The sequence below is a fragment of the Oryctolagus cuniculus genome, chromosome 8, assembly GCF_964237555.1.
Source record: "Oryctolagus cuniculus chromosome 8, mOryCun1.1, whole genome shotgun sequence".
Lineage (NCBI taxonomy): Eukaryota > Metazoa > Chordata > Mammalia > Lagomorpha > Leporidae > Oryctolagus > Oryctolagus cuniculus.
Window position 1 is genome coordinate 49,900,771 of NC_091439.1, and position 23,697 is coordinate 49,924,467.

The 23,697-nt window shown below is 37.7% G+C and overlaps 1 protein-coding gene across 1 annotated transcript in view; it reads left to right on the forward strand.

Annotated features, from left to right (window-relative positions):
* The window catches only part of NDST4 (N-deacetylase and N-sulfotransferase 4), a 295,027-nt gene that overhangs the window by 36,420 nt on the left and 234,910 nt on the right, over nt 1-23,697 (forward strand). Inside the window, exon 2 of the mRNA XM_051820067.2 lies at nt 320-1,542. Coding sequence (XP_051676027.2) covers nt 565-1,542 — 978 coding nt within the window. The 5' untranslated portion in view covers nt 320-564. The remainder of the gene's footprint in view (nt 1-319; nt 1,543-23,697) is intronic.

The following is a 23,697-nucleotide window of genomic DNA, read 5'->3' on the forward strand; positions in this document are numbered from 1 at the left end:
GGAAATGTAACGAAAGACAACGCACATGTTTGGGCCCCTGTGACCCATCTTGGGGGCCAGGATGAGGCACCTGGTTTCTGGCTTCAGGCTTGCTCAGCTGTAGCCCTTATGGCCATCTGGGCAGTGAAGCAGCAGATGGAAGATTCTCTCTGTGTGGGTGTAATTCTGACTTTCAAGTACATAAATAAATCCTTAAAAAGTATATTTTAGCATATTAATGCACTGAAATAACCTTTATGTTTCATAGATATTAGCATATACCTACACATATTTATGGTTCTATATTTGTCTCAGTTATTACATTTCTCCTCTTTTTCAGATAATGCTTAGTATATTCTGCAGCAATTTTTGGTGTTGGATACATTTGGAATCTCTTCAGCTTTTGCCCTTGTGGCACATCTCCTTCCAGCTTTAACTCATTTGTTATCCTTTCAAATATTTTACATGATCTGCAATGGTTACATGAACTTCTGGGAAGTGGTATTTGCACCATTTCTTACTTTATTCACTATGACACTTTAAGAAAAGAAATTGGAACAAGCTTCCAAAGCATCATTTTAAAAAATGAATCTTATTGTGAAGCTCCGGAGAAGTTTTCGAACACTGATTGTTCTATTAGTTACCTTTTGCTTGGTGAGCATTGTCATTTCTGCCTATTTCCTCTACTCTGGCTACAAGCAGGAAATGACACTTATTGAAACCACCGCAGAAGCAGAATGTGCTGGCATCAAAATTCTACCATACCGGTCAATGGATTTGAAAACAGGTAAACCTATTGATACGTCCAAAACCGACCCTACTGTCCTCCTCTTTGTGGAAAGCCAATACTCTCAACTCGGTCAAGACATTATAGCTATCTTGGAATCCAGTCGATTTCAGTACCACATGGTCATTGCTCCTGGCAAGGGAGATATGCCTCCCCTTACAGATAGTGGCAAAGGGAAATATACTTTAGTCATTTATGAAAACATTTTGAAGTATGCCAGCATGGATTCCTGGAATCGAGAGCTTTTAGAAAAATACTGTGTGGAATACAGTGTTAGTATAATCGGTTTTCATAAAGCCAATGAGAACAGCTTACCAAGTACACAATTAAAAGGCTTTCCATTAAACCTTTTCAATAATATCGCTCTAAAAGACTGTTTTGTCAACCCTCAGTCTCCTTTGCTGCATATCACCAAAGCGCCCAAGGTTGAGAAAGGCCCTCTTCCTGGGGAAGACTGGACTGTTTTCCAATATAATCATTCAACCTACCAGCCTGTGCTTTTAACAGAATTACAGACAGAAAAATCCCTTTCATCCTCGTCCAGTAAAACACTCTATGCTACAGTCATTCAGGATCTGGGACTTCATGATGGAATCCAGCGAGTTCTTTTTGGCAACAACTTGAACTTCTGGCTGCACAAGCTCATCTTCATAGATGCCATCTCCTTTTTGTCAGGGAAGAGACTGGCATTGTCCTTGGACAGGTACATGCTCGTGGATATTGATGATATATTTGTTGGGAAGGAAGGAACAAGGATGAATGTCAAAGATGTAAAGGTAAGAACATTTATAATTATAAATAACATTGCAGTTTGTAGATCACTAGCTTTTTGAGATTGATAAAAATATCATTTTGAACATTTGAGATTTCTAATCACTAAAATTATAAGGTGTTGTAGTTAAAAAAATCAAATAGGCATTTTAAAAAAATCTTGGATGAAACCTTAAACATTCCTCAGACGTATATGCACATGAGAAACCTCAGAAGGGAACAAATCTGAAACAAATTAAGGAATAATTTAACTTAATCCATTTGGTTCTTCTTAAACCTCACCCTTCCCAGTTAGAAGTCAAAAGCAGCCTCTCCTACTTTAACAAGTTTTACAATTTGTAACAGTGATACTAGTACTTATAGAACTCTGTTTCTGAACTGATGGCCCTGTCAAACTTGGGACTGACAATATGGTTTAAGTGCAACATGGAGAAGCAGCCCAAACCCTGCTATAAAACCAAGAAGACAAACCATTGGCTTTTCTGAAATGTTCATACACTTGCAAATAGCTATTAGTAAAACAGGTTTATAAAGGTATGGCATTGGAGTTTACCTTGAAAGATTTTCCTAATTATCTCCATTAATTTTTCCTGTTATTTTTGGAAAACACAGGAGTATTACAGGCAGCACTCACAGATTAACTGACTGCATAATAGATTCTTTCTGTGATAGTTTCAGATAATGAAAAGGTCTAGTATGGTATACCAGATTAGAGATTAGGTTGGTATTAATGAGGATAATTCTTTTTAATCTGAGATGAATATGCTCAAATAATTTTTCATGGTGCCCATCTTGTCCTTTATATATTTATGTTCAATCTTTGCATAAATAATTTTAACAAAATTAAAGTTAACTAAGAGAACTCATTTAGAATTATAAAAACCAACAAGGATAATTACCATTATGTCATCTCTTTGTTTCCCTTGACCTCTGTTATTATTTGTCCTCCAAAGACAAAATCTTGACAATTAACAGCTTTCCCCTCATCAGATTTTATGCTCAATATAATACAATTTGATTAAAATTATGATATTTCAATTTTTAAAAATTTTGAAAGAGCATGTGGACCAGTGAACTCTATTAATGAGCCACTAAATGAAATGACTGTTAGCGAACTATTTATTTCAGGACTGGTACGATAGGATTAAGTGACCATATTTGAATTCTGTATAGATTTTTCTGACTTCTTTTTCATTTTTTGTATTTGTTATTTCTATTAATATAAATGTTTATTTTAATTTTAAAATCATAAACTCAAAAAAGAGATCATGTGCTTCAAAATGTTCACAAAGTGGTTGGTTATGTATCCTGAAAACTTAAAAACATGGGGTTTCTTTATTTCAGGCCGAGGAACAATATTAAGTAAATTTTTTTATGATTCTAAATGAAGTTAATGAAGTAAAATTCAGCTATTTCAATTACCCTCAAGAGGAAAAATACTAACTCACCAGTTTTCACACAATATTCAAAGGTCAATGATGATTTCTTCATAGAAGAATGAAATAAAACAAAGCCCTGAGCAATGTCACGCATGAAGGGAGAATTATAAAGGTTGTGTGGGTGTATACATATATTAATGTCTGTGTGTGAATGTATGTGTATTTTAATTAGACACTGTATGTTAGTGAATATGTAAAATGTATTAATATATACACAGTTAATTTAGTTGTCATTTTGAAAAAAATACTCTTTAGTGTCCCTTCAATTTTTGGTTCTGGTTTTCTCTCATTTAAAAAAAAAAAAACTTCATTTTTAATTTATTTTTAGTTGAGAGAAATTGTAAATCTGTATTTTGCATACAACATGAAGATTTGAAATATCTGTACATTCTAGGATGGTAAGATCAACTAACACATATATATGTTAACTAACATATACATATACATATATACGCCTTACATATTTATCTTTTTTGGTGAAAATACAAAATCTATTGTCAATGATTTTTAAGAATATGGTGCATTGCTAATAACTGTAGTCACCATGTTCTATAATAGATCTCTTGAACTATTTCCACCTATCTAACTGAAATTTTGAACCTATTATCAATCATTTCCTCAATACCTCACTGTCTACCCTGGTAGCAATTTACTCTCGGTTTCAAGGAATTCAATTTTTTTAGTTGCCACACATATGTGAGACTATTCAATATTTGTCTTTTTGTACCTGGTTTATTTCATTTAATGTAATATTTGTCAGGTTAATTCATGCTGTTTCAAATAGCAGAATGTTTTTAAGAATGAATAATTTCCCATTTTGTGTATATACCACATTCTTTTCATCCTTTCATCTATTGGTAGACATAAAGTTTGAATACACATTTTATAACTGAATTTAGCTACAATGACCAAGAAAGAACATTTGTATTTCTAACATATTTTTGATGAGAGTTGTTTTAACTGGGTTTGTTGTTGTTGTTGTTGTTGTTGTTGTTGTATGTCTTGAGCTCCTCCTGTATTTTGGATAATAATCCATTATCAGATACATAGTTTGCAAATATTTTCTACCATTCTGTCAATTGCCTTTTTGCTTCATTGAGTGTTTCCTTCACTGTGAAGAAGCTTCTTAGTTTGATGTAATCTTGGTCTATTTTTACGTTTATTGCCTTACTTTTGGGGTCTTTTCCAAGAAGTTTTTGCCTATGCCAATGTCTTTAAGTGTTTCCTTCTGTTTTCCTTTAGTAATTTGACAGTTTCAAGTCTTAGATTTGGATCATTTATCTATTGTGAGCTGACTTTTGTATAGGGCGCATAATAGGGTCTTGTTTCATACTTCTGCTTTCAGAGCTCTAATTTTCCCAACATCATTTATTGCACAGATTGTCCTTCCTTGAGGGAGTCATTTCAGCTTGTTTCTTAAAGATTAGTTTTTTGTAGATCTATGGATTAATTTCTGGGATTTGTATTCTGTTCTATTGGTATACTTGCCTATTTTTGTGCCAGTATCAGGCTGTTTTCTTTAAAACTGCCTGTAATATGTCTTAAAATCTGCTACTGTGGTGCCTCCAGCTTTGCTTTTGGTGTGTAAGATTGCTTTAGCTATTTGGAGTCTCTTGTATTTCCATATGAATTTTAGGGCCATTTTTTCCTAGATCTAAGAAGAATATCTTGGGTATTTAGATTGGATTCTCTTTGAATCTATAAATTGCTTTATGTAGTGTGTACATTTTGATGGTATTAATTTTTTCCAATTCATGAACATGGAACACTTTTCCATTTATTGTGTGTCTTCTCCTATTACTTTCCTTAATGCTTTGTAACTTTTATTTTAAAGATCTTTCATATCCTTGGTTAAATTTATCACAAGGTATTTGAAATTGTTTTTGTAGCTATTGTGAATGGGACTAATCTGACAAGCTCTTGCTCTGTCATGGCATTTTTTGTGTATACAAAAGGATAAATGGCAAACAGATAAATGGAAAAAGGCTCAGGATCTCTAGCCATCAAGGAAATGCAAATAAAAACCACAATGAGATTTCACCTCATCCCAGTAAGATTGATTATGATCTAAAAATCAAAAGCTATCAAATGCTGGTGAAGGTGTAGAAGAAAAGGTTCCCTAATACACTGTAGGTGGAAATGTAAACTAGTACAACTATTACAGAAAACACTGAATATCTCTCAGAAATTTGAAAATAGGTCTACTGTACAACACAGGCAACCCACTCCTGGGAATTTACCCAAAGGCTATAAAATCAGCATACGAAAGAGTTATGTGCACCCCCATGTTTATAGTTCAATTCACAATAGCTAACATATGGAATCAACCTAGCTATCGGATAAAGAAAATGTTGTATATATACATGATGGAATACTACTCAGCCACAAAAAAGAAGGAAATCCTGTTTTTGCAGCAAAATGGATGCAACTGGGGACAGATATCATTTTTTTTTTCTGATTTGTGGTAGATAATACATAAAGTAGAAAAATACAATGCACATTAATGAAATTTCCAGACTGAGATTTGATTATTGTTTATAGCCCATTCCTATACTCCTATAGAAAAATGGTCTTTCTCCTCGTTGAATTATTTATTTAATGGATGGTCAAGCCTGTGATTACACAGTAAATTGAAAGTATATTATCACAAAAATTAAAGAAAAAACAGGAAGAGGGGAGAGGACAATTGAAAAGTGTCATCCTTTGCTTAAAATTACATACATGAAAAACATGAAATCTCTTCTCTACATATAAATGAATAATTTTTTACACTTTTATGTAGTAAATATAAATTTCCAAAGTACAGCTTATGGATTACATTGGCTTTTCCCCCCCATAACTTCCCTCCCACCCGCACCCCTCCCATCTCCCGCTCCCTCTCCCATTCCATTCACATCAAGATTCATTTTCAATTATCTTTATACAGAAGATCAATTTAGTATATAATAAGTAAGGATTTCATCAGTTTGCACCCACACAGAACATAAAGTGCAAAATACTGTTTCAGTACTAGTTATAGCATTAATTCACATTGGACAATACATTAAGGACAGAGATCCTACATGAGAGTAAGTGCACAGTGACTCCTGTTGTTGACTTAACAATTGACACTCTTGTTAATGGCGTCAGTAATCACCTTAGGCTCTTGTCATGAGTTACCAAGGCTATGGAAGCCTTTTGAGTTCGCCAACTTCGATTTTATTTAGACAAGATCATAGTCAAAGTGGAAGTTCTCTCCTCCCTTCAGAGAAAGGTACCTCCTTCTTTGATGACCCGTTCTTTCCACTGGGATCTGACTGACAGATATCTTTCATTTAAGGTTTTTTTTTTTTTTGCCAGTGTGTCTTGGCTTTCCATGCCCAAAATACTGTCATGGGCTCTTCAGCCAGATCCGAATGCCTTAAGGGCTGATTCTGAGGCCAGAGTGCTGTTTAGGGCATCTGCCATTCTATGAGTCTGCTGTGTATCCTGCTTCCCATGTCGGATCGTTCTCTCCCTTTTTGATTATATCAGTTAGTATTAGCAGACACTAGTCTTGTTTGTGTGATCCCTTTGACTCTTAGAGCTATCAGTGTGATCAATTGTGAACAGAAATTGATCACTTGTACTAGTGAGATGGCATTGGTACATGCAACCTTCATGGGATAAAATTTTTTAAAAGTTGTTTTAATAGATATAAGCTAATATCTCATTGTAATTTTGATTTATTTTTCATTGATTATTAGTTATATTAGGATTTTTGTTTCTTATGTATGTTAACCATTCCCTTGTCTTCTTTTGAGAAAGCAAGTCTGTCTACACAGGGCTTTTGCACAATTTTTAAATGAGTTATTGGTTCTGCTACTATTGACTTGTTCAAATTCCTTATATATTTTTGGATATCAGTCCCTCTTATGATGCATAATTTGTAGACATCTACTCAATTTCCACAGGTGATCTCTTTCCTGTGTTGTTGCCTCTACTGTGTGGAAATTTATACTTTTAAAGATATATTCATTTATTTGAAAGGCAGAGTTATAGGGAGAGGGGGAGATGGAGAGATTGAGAGATTGAGAGAGATTTCTTCTATCTGCTGATTCACTCCCCATATGGCCTCAAGGATCAGAGCTCAGCCTACCGTAAGCCAGAAGCCAAGTGCCTCTTTCAGGTCTCCCACAGAGGTGTAGCAGCCCAAACCTGTGGGCCATTTTCAGTCGATTTCCCAGGAGCATTATCAGGGAGTTAGAAAGGAAGGACTCAAACCAGTGCCCATGTGAGATATTAGCACCACTGGCAGTGGCTTTAACTAACATGCCCAGAGTCAGACCTGAAACTTTATACTTGGATACAATCTTTTTTGTCCATCTTCCCCTTTTGTTGCCTATCATTTGGGTTTATATTGAACAAAGTTTTTGCCCAGACCCTGGGATTGATCAAATGTCATGGAATTTCATCCTTTGTTTTCTTTCAGTAGTTTTTTGTTTGTTTGTTGTTGTTGTTGTTGTTGTTGTTGTTTTTGACAGGCAGAGTGGATAGTGAGAGAGAGAGACAGAGAGAGAAAGGTCTTCCTTTTTGCCATTGGTTCACCCTCCAATGGCCGCCATGGCTGGTGCGCTGTGGCCGGTGCACCGCGCTGATCCGAAGGCAGGAGCCAGGTGCTTTTCCTGGTCTCCCATGGGGTGCAGGGCCCAAGCACTTGGGCCATCCTCCACTGTACTCCCTGGCCAAGGCAGAGAGCTGGCCTGGAAGAGGGGCAACTGGGACAGAATCCGGCGCCCCGACCAGGACTAGAACCCGGTGTGCTGGCGCCGCTGGGTGGAGGATTAGCCTAGTGAGCCGCGGCGCCGGCCACTTTCAGTAGTTTTATGGATTCAATTCTGACACTTAAGTCTTTAATCCATTTTGAGTTAATTTTTATATATGGTTTGAAATTAGTATATAATTTTATTCTTGTTCCATACATGTGGATACCAGTTTTCCTAATATCGTTTATTGAATATACTGCCCCTTCTTCCCATTGTATGTTCTTGGCACCATTGTCAAAAAATAAAGTGACTCAAAATGTGTGTATTTACTTCTGGGATCTTAACTCTGTTCCAAGGGTTTACATGCCTCTTTCCATGGAAGTATCATGCTGTCTTGATTACTAAGGCTTTGTAATACACTTTGAAATCAAATGCCTCTTGTGTTACTCTTTTAATAAATATTGTTTCCTTTTATTGGGCTCTGTCCTGTTTCCCTACAGATTATAGTATTGCTTACTGTGCTTCTGGAAAAAAAAAAAACAGTCCTTGAATCTTTAATTGGATTGGATTGCATTGAATCTGAAGATAGCTTTGTCTAGAATGGACATTTTAGCAATATCAGTTCTTCCAATTCGTGAGTTATATTGTGTCAAAGAACTCAACAGTATTGTGCCATATCCTGACACATTATGAAATGCTAGACTTAAAGAAGATATATTAATGTGCTTGATGGATACTTGAGTTAATACTTTTGAACTATTAGGATGGAATGATTGTATGTTTAGTGACTTTGCCCATCAACAACTGCTACAGTGTTGTGAGCTCCTTTAAGATAGGCTAGACTAAGCCAAAATGTTTGGTAGGCTAGTCTATTTAATGAATTATAATGTATTTCAACTTACACTAGATTAATTGGAACATCACTCTACCATAAGCCAAGTAGCATCTGTAATTCACATATTTGTCATCAAAACTATTAGCTAAATTGTCGCTCCCCCTCTTCGTGGAGGAACGACACAGGACCCTGCGCTGTTCTTTCGTCTGCTCGGCCCTCCCCGGGTTTGCTGCTGGTTCTTCCCGGGTTGGCTACTATCCCTTCCACCTCCGTGGAAGGGCGGTTCCCCCTGGCCACATTCCCCACTTCCGCAGGGGAGCGGCACACCGCCGGCCGGCTCTCTGGGGGGCTGCACAGGTGTTCCTTCAGCTAGATGTTCCCCATAGATGTTCCCGGTGCATGCCGTCTCTCTCCTCCTTTATAGTCCTCCTCCGCCAATCCCAACTTGGCTGCCCACACGCCGAGTACGCTGCTCTCCTCCAATCAGGAGCAAGTCCTACAGTTTATTAGCTGAACTGGAGGCAGCTGTGCGGAAGCTGTTTACTTCTCTCCCAGCGCCATATTGTGGGAGAGCAGATGCATAGAATAAGTCTTAATTCCAGTAACTCAGTCCAGTCCGGGCTGCTCCCCACAGATCCCCCTTTCTTTTTATTTTTTGGCGTTGATACGCGCCTGTCTTCGGTGTCCCGCGGCACACACTCTGCTCTACTTGCTAGAGTTGCCACAGGTTCTTTGCAAGTCCTATCAATCAGGCAAACCGAATCCGGGTCCTCTCTTCGCCATGTTATGAGGAGGTTTTTAGGCGCTGATGCGTGCCTGTGTTCGGTGACCTGTGGCTCACACTCTGGTCGAGCCGCCTGCTGGCGCTTACCGCCTTAATCAGGCAGACCGAATCCAAGCTTTCTCATTGCCGTATTGTGGGGGAGACTTATTAGTGTTGGTTCGTGCCTATCTTCGGTGACCTGCGGCGCATAAGCTGCTAGCCGCCGCAGGTGCTCATCGCCTCACTTAATCAGGCAGACCGAATCCAAGCTTTCTTATTGCCATGTTGAGGGGAGGCCTTTCTATTTCTCTATTTCTCTATCTCCGGGCATTCCTATTTCTCCCATTCCACTTCTATCTTCCAGCATTCCTATTTCTCTCACTTTACTTCTAAAACTTCTGTTTCTCTTATCCCCGCAGCTTCCCGGCGCCTCGCCCTGCCGGCAGGCTCTGCCCCGAGGCTATTTCTCCGCGGCTTTCCGGCTGAGCCGCTTCAGCCCGCTTTGCGCGCACACTCTGCAGTCTCGCACTTAACCCTTTCGCGTCTGAACCATGGCCTCGCGCCAGCCCCGTTCCCTATCTATTCACGCCCCGTGCTCTCTCTGCACGCGGCGGCTTCCGCGAGTCACACAGCGTAGCTTACGTGTCCGCCACTAGCATTCAATCTAAGTTCCCCGGGCTAGCCTGGCGAATTCAACCCAGCTTACGTCTCCGCCCCACGGTTTGGCTTCCCGTCCTTTGCTCCCCGGGCTAATCAGACGGATCCCAATCTGGCTTACGTTTCAGCTTCTGGTTTCAACTTTTCGCCCTCTATTCCCGGGCTAACTTGAGAATCCCAAAGTGGCTTTCGTGTCCGCCTTGGCCTGCCCCCCACGGCTTCAATTTCCCTAACATTTTTCTCTACCCGGTATGTTTCCCCAAGCTTTCCTCCAACAATATTCCTCCCTCATTTCTCCTGGCCTCTCCCCACAGTCCGTATCCGAGTCTGTTTGTTCTAGCTTTCACTTTCGCTTTCGACCTTAGAGATTTCTCCCAGCTTCCCCCCGTAGTCCGTAGTCCGTATCTGAGTCTATGCCTAGGCTTTCAATAGCTTCTTCCGGCACCTTTTTTGTCCGGCTTTTCCCTAGGCTGTTTGCTAGTCTCTCTCTCCGATATTTTCCCAGTTCTTCCCGTTTCTTCCCTCCTAAGTTTGCTATCCGTTCTAGGTTTCCTATCCGAGTCACGGCACCATTATGTCGCTCCCCCTCTTCGTGAAGGAACGACACTAAACCCTGCCTAGGCTTCATATCCGAGTCACGGCACCATTATGTCGCTCCCCCTCTTCGTGGAGGAACGACACAGGACCCTGCGCTGTTCTTTCATCTGCTTGGCCCTCCTCGGGTTTGCTGCTGGTTCTTCCCGGGTTGGCTACTGACCCTTCCACCTCCGTGGAAGGGCGGTTCCCCCTGGCCACATTCCCCACTTCCGCAGGGGAGCGGCACACCGCCGGCCAGCTCTCTGGGGGGCTGCACAGGTGTTCCTTCAGCTAGATGTTCCCCATAGATGTTCCCGGTGCATGTCGTCTCTCTCCTCCTTTATAGTCCTCCTCCGCCAATCCCAACTCGGCTGCCCACACGCCGAGTACGCTGCTCTCCTCCAATCAGGAGCAAGTCCTACAGTTTATTAGCTGAACTGGAGGCAGCTGTGCGGAAGCTGTTTACTTCTCTCCCAGCGCCATATTGTGGGAGAGCAGATGCATAGAATAAGTCTTAATTCCAGTAACTCAGTCCAGTCCGGGCTGCTCCCCACACTAAATATACAATAAATTTGATTGGAACTGAAGGCTATTCATTTTTGGGGTTACTTATGAGTCAACAGAAAATATTAGTTTTCAAGGAAAAGCATTTAGCTAGTATTTTGCAGTTGACTTTGATTTTGACTTTATTTTTTGATTTATATGATTTTGTTTTAAGTAATACTAAATTATGTGTAGAAAAGTAGGGAAAGTTACATAGTCTTCATGCTCACATTTCTTTTCTGGCATTATAACATTTCAACACACTATAGTAGTTAAGACCAAATCTACCCACCCTCAAAACTTACCACAATTTTCTAAGAGCAAGGATGCTGGAATCTAAAATATCTGCAAAAAACAACAGTTTCCTATGTTATCCTGATGAAGGGAAGGTATACTTTTCCTCATAGAACAAGAAAAGCAGGATTATTATGACTAAAATTCTTGGTTATGTATATGATTTGACTCCTTCTGGGCCACTTCCAGGCTGAAATACGTGGCTACAGTGTTTAGTCAGAAATATCTGGGAACATTTAACAATAATTCAGAAATGGCCTATATAGCATATATGTTGACACACACATACATGTGTTTGCATATTTTCATTTGAACACAATTTCCTACATGGAGATAGATATCTTGGAATACACTGTTAAAAGTAAGCATTTAAATACCTAATGTTTTGATATAATGATAAGCACCATAGTCTTATTTTTAACTTAATTGAGAGCTTATATTTTATACTACATGGGCCTGACCTGAGAACTCTATTATTTATCTAATTTTTAATAAACCACTTGATACAATATCTAATTTTACCATGACCTGCTTCATCCAAAACACTCGGATAGAAATTAGTATGTCTTGTTTAAGTCAAACAAAATTAAATCTAGTTGCAGTAACTGCCATCTAGTTATCACAGAATACCATTATGTACTTAAAAAGTCAAAATATGAAAAAAAGATTACTCATACATAAGTTTCTAATACTGGTTTATTTTAAAAGATAGAAAAACATTAGCTATCAAAGAAGTAAGAAATAGGATCATGTTCTGACACAGTAATATAACTGTGTGTGATCTTCAAGGCAATCAAAAAGAATTTTCTGTACATTTGAAGTTATTTTATTTGGGAAATGACCTTGGACTATTTAGAGTTATGTCTTACATACTTTAATGTATTACATCTTGTTTCTGAAAGCAACTTCTGTTTTTACAAAGGCCTGAATTATATGCATGAAATGTACATTTCAGGAGTAGTATCTGTTGAGCAACAATGCAATTTTAGGGAAAGTTAAAATAATAAAGATCATCCTCATTATTTAAAAATTCATTTTAAAAAAAGTCTGTTTATGGCATGTGTTTATCTGGTTGTAAAGATGACAGTAAAGATACCAGTGTCCCAAGTAGTAGTACAAGGGTTGACTACCTGTCTACTGACTCCAGCTTCCTGCCAGTTCTACCACTGCCACTGGTAGGCAGTAGTGATGGCTCAAAAATTGGATCTCTTCCATTCATGTAGGAGACCTGCACTGAGTTCTCAGCTCCTAATTTTGGCCAAGCTAGCCCTGGTCATATTAGTCATTTGAGAGTAAATCAGTTTATGGAAGTTTCCAGAAGACGGAATAAATGCTGCTTCTCAATTAGGGTTCTAAAAAATCCATTAAAATGGTAAATATAAGCTTTTATGTGGGCACCAAAATCAGATTTAGTATGAAGTTAACAATGATTTTAGTGTTTTAGTCAATTCTATCACCTATTCTCTCTGTTGATAACAAACCACTAACGTGTCTTTGGGGATATGTGTCTGTGTATTCATTAAACACTTATTGAATATAAACCTAAATATATTATCCAATTAAACCAAACTTCTTGTTCAAAGTGCCCTATATGCCCTAGTTCAAATTTACCTTTCCAACATCTTTTCTTACTATTTTCCGATACACACTAAGTTAGACTTACTCACTGTGTTTTCCTCAGCTATGGCTTTCTCATGTCTACCTTGACCTATTTTCTCAGTTTCTATTCTTTGATTAAAATACTTTCCCTAAATGTCTCCTATTTCAAAATGTATTTCATGTCCTACTTCTTAAAAAATGTGACAAACACTTTAATCACCCCAGCAAATGATGATTTCTCTTGAAACTAAGTCTGTGAATGATCACCGACCTTAATTCTCACCTAGAATCTTTAAGTATAGAAGTCAACTCAAAGTTAGCTGGTGACACAATATTATCAGAAAATCAATTATGTCCCAAAAATGTGAAAAGCAACTTCAGATATATCAGCATTACTTGACGATTGTTACACTGGTTTTTTAGTTGAAAAGCAGAATTACAGAGATAACGAAGGACACAGAGAGAGAGCGATCTTCCATCATCTGGTTCATTTCCCAGATGGCTGCAAAGACTGGAGCTGGGCCAGCAGCTTCTTCTGAGTCTCCCATGTGGTTACAGGAGCTCCAGGACCAGGGTCATCTTCTGCTGCTTTCCCAGGTACATTAGCAAAGAGCTGGATCAGAAGTGGAGCAGCCAAGACTTGAAATAGTGCCTGTATGTTATGCTGGCACTGTAGGCTATGAATTTAATCCACTGCACTACAGCCCTGGTCCCAGACAATAAATTTTCTGAGTTGCACATCATATGTTCAAATATATAAAATGCAAAAGTAAGGGCCTATCTTGAGACACAGCAGGTTAAGCCTCTGCTCGTGGTGGCCGCATGCTATATTGAGTGCCAGTCTGAGTCCCCACTACTCTGCTCCAGATCCAACTTCTTGCTAATGATCCTGGGAAGACAGCAAATAATAGCTGAATTATTCGGGCCACTGCTACCCATGTGCAAGACCAGGGTGGACTTCCTGACCTCTAGCCAGACCTGGCTTTTGAAGTTGGTTCTCTCTCTCTGCCCCCCTTTCTTACTCTTTCCTCCCCCTTCTCTCTGTTGCTCTGCTTTTCAAATAAATAAACAGATCTTTTTTAAAGTTTGAAAAATATGAAGTATAAAAGTAAATTGGGGCAACTTGCTAAGAAAAAATATGAAGTTGATAGAAGAATCCAACAAGTGCAGTAACAACAATACAAAGAAATGACTTTTTACTATTTCCCATAGCCATTTGAAATCCTCTCTTCCTTTTCAAAAGGTAAATGATGTTATGAAAATATTTCATGGTGCTTATTTTGTTAGTAATGTAAATATCTAAAGAAAAACCCAACTCGAAATTTTTTGGGGAATTATGGCATTAAATCGTGGAAAGGTTATTTGAATAGGAAAAAAGAAAACCACTACAGAAAAAAACATCATAAAATATTTGTTATAATTTTGAGTAAGAATTGGAGGAGAAAGAGAAAAGCTTGTCATGATTTTTAAGGTTCTAAATAAAACAGAATTATTGAAGCCATAAAAAAGCAATACAGAAGATAAGAGATGTGTTGGCAATTGAGAAGCCTGGTCTTCTACATTTCATAGTTATAACTGAAATAAATTTGTTATAATTGGCAACTTAGCAGAACAATATCTTGGTAAAATCTTCCATATTTAAGAATCAACTGAGTGTTTAGAAAGTCTGATATGTCGTAGATGGAATCCAGATTTGGTGCATTCCACCCAGTGTAGATTTAGCAATGTAGAAGAGTACAGTTACGACTTCAGAGGAAATCCCAGTTAGGCAATGGAATAAGCAGTAGCTGAACATTCTTTGGCTTGTTCTAGGGAGGCAATCAGCAATTGTAGCATAAGAGCCAGGCAGAAGTCCATTTCTAGGAATCAGCAATTACCCAAGATATTTGCCAGTAGATTGCAGGTCACAGTCATGGGATTCAGATTTGTAGGCAGGAATTTCCTCTTTGAAAAAAAAATTAAGAAAAAAAATGCAGGCACAAAGCAGAAAGTGTAACGTCAGCCCTAGCAGAGGGGTAGGTAGACAACATGGAGTTTGGAATAGGGCAATGACAGAATACCAAGTAACAACCCCTGCACTCAAGACAGGAGACATCTACAAGACTTGCTTCAAACTGTCACCCTGAAATCCTGATTTATGACTCCTTAGATCTCCCTTGTTAGGGAGGGATTGGGATGGCATTTAGAACCTCATAGAGGGGCCAGTGCTGTAGCACAGCATATTAAAGCCCTGGACTGCAGTTTGGCATCCCATATGGATGTCATTTCAGGTCTCATATGGGTGCTTGTTTGAGTCCCAGCTGTTCCATTTCCAATCCAGATGCCTTTTGCTGTACCTAGGAAAGCAGCAGAGGATGGCCCAACTCTGGGAACCTGCACCCACGTGGGAAACCCAGAAGAAGCTCCTGGCTCTTGGCTTTGGCCTGGCCCAACCCCTGTCATTGTGGGCATTCAGGGAGTTAACTAGCAGATTGAAGACCTCTCTCTCTGTCTCTACCTCTCTCTGTAGTTCTGCCTTTCAAATAAATAAAAATAAATCTTAAAAAAATAAAAGCAAATGGAGGCAAAATAAATTCTTACAAAAAAAGAGCCTCATAGAATCTTTAGGTGCTCAGCTTCAGGACTTCACTCTACTATTTGAAGACTTTCAGCTGATCAAGAAGAAAAGCAGGTACTATTAAAAAACCTAAAAGATTGTGAGAACAACTCATTTCTCATATAAACACAGTTACTGTGTCAGTCACCCACATTTGACTGAGTAGAATTTGACTTGGTTGAGGAGAAGCTCAGTATCATGTGTTTGGCAAAGTCATTTGTGACTTTAGACTACCTCAAACTTACTTGGAAGAAAGCAGCACTCTAAATGATATAAATGACTATAATTTTATATCTTTTATTTAAAATTTCAATGTGAATGTCCTAGGCTTTCTTTGCTTCTGAACTCTTTCAGTTGGAACCATACACCTTACATTGCCAATGGCAAGACAAAACATTCAATATAAAAAGATTATTTATGAAAGCAAGCAGAGTCTTTCTCCACTTAAAAGTCTGCCAAAATTTTATGAAAGCAAACTCTTAAATAAGAATGAAATAAGCAAAAAAAAATATACCAATTCCCCTTTCAATTTGGGCATTCAAGTGAAAATATTTATATTTTATATATATATTAACAATATTCAAACAGTTCCTTGTCTATGAATTGTTTATAATATTCTTTATCATAGAGTTTGCACAAATATGTAAAACATTCAGATACTGATTTAAGTAGGATAGCTAGAACATACTTAGAATTATCTGCATTACATGACAGAATCAATATATGGTAAAATAAAATTACCAGAAAAAATGAGAATAAAGAGGACAGCAGTGTTTCTTCTTCCAGAAACTAATGAAGGCTGCATGGAGAGGTGGCATTCAAGTCCCCTGTGATGGTTGGAAGGAATGTTGAGCAAATCAAGGCGAGAGTGTGCTCTAGGCTACAGAAACAGCCCAAGCTAAGATTTGGCTTAAAATATCGGAATATTTTTAATAATGATTAGCTACCTATGTTCATTGATTGGTAAGTTAAATAAAAAATAATAATAATAAGTGCTGTAGGTGTTTATTGTTGCCAGAATACAGAGCTCCTATCATGTTGTATGAGATTGGTCTTTTATTCTGTTAACATGAAGACATCATTTGAGTTGTTGCACATTTCTCAGCTAGAAAGTGATTTAATCAAAGGAGATACTGTATAAAATCTGCTTTATTTATTGCTTTTTTGAACCAGGGAGATGATTTCAAGATCAGTAGCAACCTATTACAACAATGCAAACATATTACTGATTGACATTTTTAAATATAGTGTTTATTTAGCACATTAATATTCTAAACACTGTTCTAGTCATTGACAGGCATACAACACCCGTACAAGGTAATACTTTGTACATTTTCTGCATAAATAACTTGAAGCTTAGCAATGTTAAGATACTAATACATTGGCTGGCTTATAAATGACAGAACAAGAAACAAACCCAGAACTATCTGTCTTGAATATCAAAGCTTTCTTTTAGAGAACAATCAATGGCTTTGCTTTGGATTGAGTCTTGGTTCCAGCAGTTAGTAGTTAGTTTAGTAGGGCATGTTATTAATATCTTCACTTCTCAGTTATAAACCACGTCACCAATGTAAAGCTACTGAATTCATAGGATTGTTGTCAGCACTTAATGAGATAAGAAGTGAAAAGTAGCTAGGAGAGAATCTGGCTGTTGAAATTGGCTCAACTCAGCTCCATGGCAGTAAGTATGGAAAGGGAAGAATAGGAGAGTCTGTGAAGAAGTAGAATTGGCAAGAGTGAGAGAAAAATACTCAAAAAGAGAAGCAAAAAGGAAGGCAGATAACCTATAGCATTTTTAGCAGGGGTGTGTTCATCAATGCATACAATATTGGGTAAATAAAAAGATGCTGAAACACATGGGTTATCTGTATTAGGCTTATAGAAAATCAATCCTAGAGTCTCTAGCACGTTGAGGTGTCAGCACAGACTTGGATATCATCAAACTTAAAATCTGCCACCTTGTTAATTATCCCCAAAAGGAAATGAATCAGAGGAGGAAGCAAACAGAAGGAATGAAGCATTTGGATAATCCTGTAATAAATGCATGATATGTCAGTTTCATATAGAGGAAAATTGATTCATGCACTCAGAGAGTAGCCATTCCATCAGCCTCTTTTATGCCTCTCCTTGGCATAAGGGAGAAAGCACAAAATCTCTGTTACTAACAACAATCCTCAGAGAAAGAAAATTAAAGAAATACCTGACTGAGAATAGCAGAATGTTCATGAAATAGAAAAGGAACAATCATCCATCTGGAATTTAGAATTTTAAATTCATTTTTCCTCTCTGTTTATGACCCATTGATGAACAAGTATTTCAGCAATAACGTCCCTAACATCATGGTGAGATGTATCAAATAATGTTTTGTCATAAATATTCTTGATGTTTGATATGTCCAATCAGGATTAGTAACAAGAGAACCTAGAAGCTAAATCCTCACTTGTAGCTAGTCTGCCAAAATATCTTTATTTCTTGATGACTTTATTTTTGTGAGAAATTTTAGGTTTTGTTAGAAATAACACTTTATAGGCATGCTTTCACTTATATTTTTTTCCTGGGTTTCAACCAATGATTATTACTTTTTTTAAGGTGTATTTTAAAACAAGTCCTGTGATGAAGTAAGGGTTTTGTGCCCAGAATATGTTTAATGTTTTATATGCAAATTAGATTTTAGTTTAAAGATTGGACTTTCCTGGAATTCATTTGCACTCAAAACAGGCCACATAGTAATGGATCTACTAGTTATATTAGTGCTCACTTTGGTTAGTTTACAATATAAGATAATTACTAAGAAGAGAGCAATTTTTTCAAACACCAGGGGAAGAACACAATTAAACTCTCTGAGATCTGTTTGACTACTCACATTGTAGTAATTGTCTCCATGGGAAAGAGAAAATATTAGAAAGTATTTTGGTAAAAGCAACCAAGCTGGAAAAGTCTCAGCAAGGTAGAAAACCAACCCCTTGTAACAGTCCTTAAGTCACATGGTTAACATCTTAATGCCCTGGGCACATCCACAATGATGTTTCCTGATTGGTTTTCTGTATTCTGTCATCTCTGTTTTAACATGAATAGTTACTAATTAGCCAGTTAATTTTCCAGGATTACAACAAGCCTCCTCAGATAAGGCCATTCTTTTCTTGTTATGATATTGATCAAAAAGATACCGAGAGATGGTTTCACATCTGAAGAATGACTAAAGAGAAAAACACAACAAAATGAAACTTGTTCCTTTGATATTCCCTATAGAAATGTGCAGTGTGTTCTGAAATAAATTATCAAGGCAAGTAGCAACCTTGTTAAATGATCATTAGGGTACTAGAATATATCATTGTTATTGTAATTCTGAAAATTGGTTAAACAGTAAAACTGTCCTGGATGTTGCATTTTACTCTCATTGGACTCATTATGATAGGTTTCTACTCTGAACACAGCTGTCCAGCAAGGTGCCCCGGGTGGGGGTGGGGGGTGGATAATTTCTACAGCTGCTTTTTTCTCCTCAAATAAATTAATCCTCTGATGAATTTATTTACTACTATCAATTTTGAAATATATAATCTAAGCAGTATATGCAACAAATATCTACAGGTTACAGGATGATTGTAAAAGAACAGCTTTACAAACACCACTTAGTTTTTGATAGAGAGTAATGCCAGAGGTTTTACAAGCATCACCATTTTCTCAGTGCTATCAGTAACTTGAATTTTATGTGTACCATTTCTTTTATTTACACTTGAGTCATAGGAGAAAATATTCCCAAACAATAAGTTGTTTTATGTTTTAGAACTTTTTTAAATTTAGATGAATAAATTCCTATCAAATACATTTTGTTTTTTATTTATTTATTTATTTGAGAGGTAGAGTTACAGACAGTGAGAGGGAGCGACAGAGAGAGAGAGGTCTTCCTTCCATTGGTTCCCTCCCCAGATGGCCACAATGGTTGGAGCTGCGTCGATCCGAAGACAGGAGCCAGGTGCCAGGTGCTTCTTCCCAGTCTCCCATGAAAGTGCAAGGGCCCAAGCACTTGGGCCATCTTCTACTGCTTTCCCAGGCCATAGCAGAGAGCTGGAGTGGAAGAGGGGCAGCTGGGACTAGAACCGGCATCCATATGGGATGCTGGCACCACAGGCAAAGGATTAACCTACTGCGCCACGGCACCGGCCTCATCTATATATATTTTCAACAAATTGCTTTCCCTCCCATTTGTTATTGAACTTAATTCACATGAAAGTATAGTTGTAGTTCACTTATTTTCTTTGTGTGATTATTCTCTTTAATATTATTATTGCCAGATTTAGGATTATCACCTGATCAGTGTAAAATTGTATATGGATTCTTACTTTTATTAAAGTGATTATGAGGTTTAATAGCCTTTTTTGTAATTAATAACCATTCCTTTTAAATATGTTGTGAGAAGTTTGCATGTTCTTTTGTCAGTATAATATTTAAATAGCTTTGTGTTCATTTTTTAAAAAGTCCTCTTTCTGTGCCTGGTGTCATGGTGCAGGAGGTTAAGCCTCTGCCTGAGGTGCCGGCATCCCTATGGACACCAGTTCCTGTCCCAGCTGCTCCTCTTCTGATCCAGCTTCCGGGGTGTGGCCCGGGAAAGCAGTGGAGGATGGCCCAAGTGCTCAGGCCCCCACTTATACCCGCATGGGAGACCTGGATGAAATTCCTGGCTCCTGGCTTCAGATTGGCCCAGCTCCAGGCCTTGCAGCCATTTAGGGAGTAAACCAGCAAATGGAAGACCTTTCTCCCTTCTCTCCCTCTTTCTGTGACTCTGCCTGTCAAATAAGTAAAACCTTAAAAAAAAGTCCTCTTTACTTTCTAGAACTTCATCCCATGTTGATTACATGCTTGAAAGTATCTTTGTTCAGTGTGAGATCTTTTAATAGTGTCATGTGATTCATAAAAACATTTAACTTAAATATGGTACATAAATCAATTTTATACATAATTTATGGCCATTTTTGCACATACATTTTGTCATCTCTAGAACTTTGTATAAAAGACCTTATCAGTTACTTATGTGATATCTAAAATTCAACCTTAAAATCTGATAAAAGTGCTATAAAATCAGTATTTTTTCATGTTTAAATTATGGTATTGTTTTCTTTTTAAAATGTTTCATGAGTTATGTTAATGTTTATATTCTAATGAAATGTTTCCATTATATCCCTTCAAATTCTCTTTTTAGGTTCTTCATCATAGACCTTTAATATATTTAAAAATCATTAGGTATTTGTTAGATTTTCAGTTCTATTGTCACTTTTTGGTTTATCTCTTCCACTTTCTTGATTTGTCCATCTGACATAAATTGGTTAATTTCCTTTCTTTTTCTTAAACTTCTCTATTGTATCTTTGTTTTCTACTTCAGTATTTGATCCCATCCTATTACATTCTTTCCTTCTATAATTTTTACATTATCTTGATTTCTTTTCCTATTTTCATAAAATATATGACTTACTGATGAAATGTCAACCTTTTCCTCTAATGTAATATGACCATTTAGGGGCATATAGCTCAAGATTAAAATTTTAACCAGCTACTTATGCTATTTAAAATCAGAATAGCTATAATTAACCCGTATTATCCTTCAACTATGAGCACTGTTTAAATTTATCATAATTTCTTTTTTGACTCTTGAATCAATTAAGAGTATTTTCTTAAATTCTTCTAATATACAGAATGTTTTATTTATTCTCTTAAAACTTGTTGAAGTGAAATGGACACTATGAGAAATAGTGACTTGATCAACCCCTGTCATGACTGTTGATGAACAACTTAATACTTTATCCCTTTTAGTATTTTATTTGTTCTACTTAATACTATTGGTTGAACTCTTTAATTAACACACAATTATTCTTAAGTGTTTAAATTTAACTGAAAAGTGATCCTTGTTAAAATTAACAGTGGGAATAAGAGAGGGAGGAGATGTACAGTTTGGCACATGCACAATCAGACTTACTCCTAACAGTAGAGTTAGAAATGTGCCAGGGGATTCCAATTCAATCCCATCAAGGTGGCATGTACCAATGCCATCTCACTAGTCAAAGTGATCAGTTTCAGTTCATAATTGATCATAATGATAGGTCTAAGAGTCAAAGGGATCACATAAATAAGACTAGTGTCTGCTAATACTAACTGATATAATCAAAAAGGGAGAGAACGATCCAACATGGGAAGTGGGATACACAGAAGACTCATAGAATGGCAGATGTCCTAAACAGCACTCTGGCCTCAGAATCAGCCCTTAAGGCATTCAGATCTGGCTGAAGAGCCCATGAGAGTATTTCAGGCATGGAAAGCCAAGACACTCTGGCAAAAAAAAAAAAAAAAAAAAAAAAAAAAAAAAAAAAAAAAAAAAAAAAAAACTTAAATGAAAGATCTCTGCAAATGAGATCCCAGTGGAAAGAACGGACCATCCAAGAAGGAGGTACCTTTCTCTGAAGGGAGGAGAGAACTTCCACTTTGACCTCTAAATGAGTCTGGAGTTGGCGAACTCAAAAGGCTTCCATAGCATTGGCAACTCATGACAAGAGCCTAAGGTGATTACTGATGCCATTAACAAGAGTGTCAATTGTTAAGTCAACAAAAAGGAGTCACTGTGCACTTACTATTATGTAGGATCTCTGTCCTTAATGTGTTGTACAAGGTGAAATTAATGCTATAACTAGTACTCAAATAGTACTTTACACTTTGTGTTTCTGTGTGGCTGTAGACTTTTGAAATCTTTACTTATTATATACTAAATCGATCTTTTGTATATAAAGATAATTGAAAATGAATCTTGATGTGAATGGAATGGGAGCGGAAGATGGGAAGGTTGTGGGTGGGATGGAAGTTATGGGGGTGGGGAAGCCTCTGTAAACCAAAAGCTGTACTTTGGAAAGTTATATTTATTAAATAAAAGTTTTAAAAACTGATTACTAGTACATGACTTGCATATTCAATATTTTTTAATTTTTGAATATTTTTGAATATTTTGAATTTTTGAGAGTTGTATTGTGGGATAATATAGTGTTAGTTTTCTTTCAAATTTCTCTTTCATATATGCGTTGGAAAGAGTGTATCTTCATTTTAGGAGTTCAGAGATCTAGTTATCAACTTTGTAAAAAACTGCTGATCATGTTATTCAGATTATATGTACACTTAAAATTTTGTCTGCTAATCTGTAAATATTTAATCTGTTTCTTGTATGAGAGGAATGTCCAAATTTTGATTAACTATAGTAAATTTCCCCTATTTTTGTGAATATTATCTATTGTGATTTTTTTTTTGACAGACAGAGTGGATAGTGAGAGAGAGAAGACAGAGAGAAAGGTCTCCCCTTTGCTGTTGTTTCACCCTCCAATGGCCGCTGCGGCTGGCGCTCTGCGATCGGCACACCACGCTGATCCGAAGGCAGGAGCCAGGTGCTTCTCCTGGTCTCCCATGGGGTGCAGGGGCCCAAGGACTTGGGCCATCCTCCACTGCCTTCCCAGGCCACAGCAGAGAGCTGTCCTGGAAGAGGGGCAACCAGGACAGAATCCGGCGCCCCGACTGGGACTAGAACCTGGTGTGCCAGCGCCGCAAGCCAGAGGATTAGCTATTGAGCCACAGCGCCGGCCCTATTGTGATTTATTTTAAAACTCTGTTTTAATCTAGAATAACTATATCCACATGATGAATTTCCATCTATAGCATTTTTACTGTGAAGTAGAAATCAGTTATCTTTACTAATTTAAAATTTAATGTTGAGGGTCCTTGCTGTCTATTCAAATAAGAATTCTGAATGTTAGCTTGAATAAAACAGTTGACATGGTAAGATTTTAGCATTTATTCAGTGAGAGAAGTACACAGGCAAGCTTGGGCTTTATTTCGGGAAAAAAGAGTCTAGAAACATAAGTTGGGCCCATACCATGCAGAGGGAAGGCTGGGACCACATGAAGCAAAGCATGCAGTTAGGAGCAGCCACAGTTAGTGTAGCATGGGCCAGAGAGCAGAGAAACAAGACCTGGGTGCTGCACAGCTTTTATCCTCTTCCAAAAGGGGAGTGGTTACATAGTCTGAATGGCAGGTGGGCTTACCGGTGAGGGTCAGGTAGGGGTGTGAGGTCACGGAAAAGGGGACAGGGCAAAGGCATGGTCTTCCA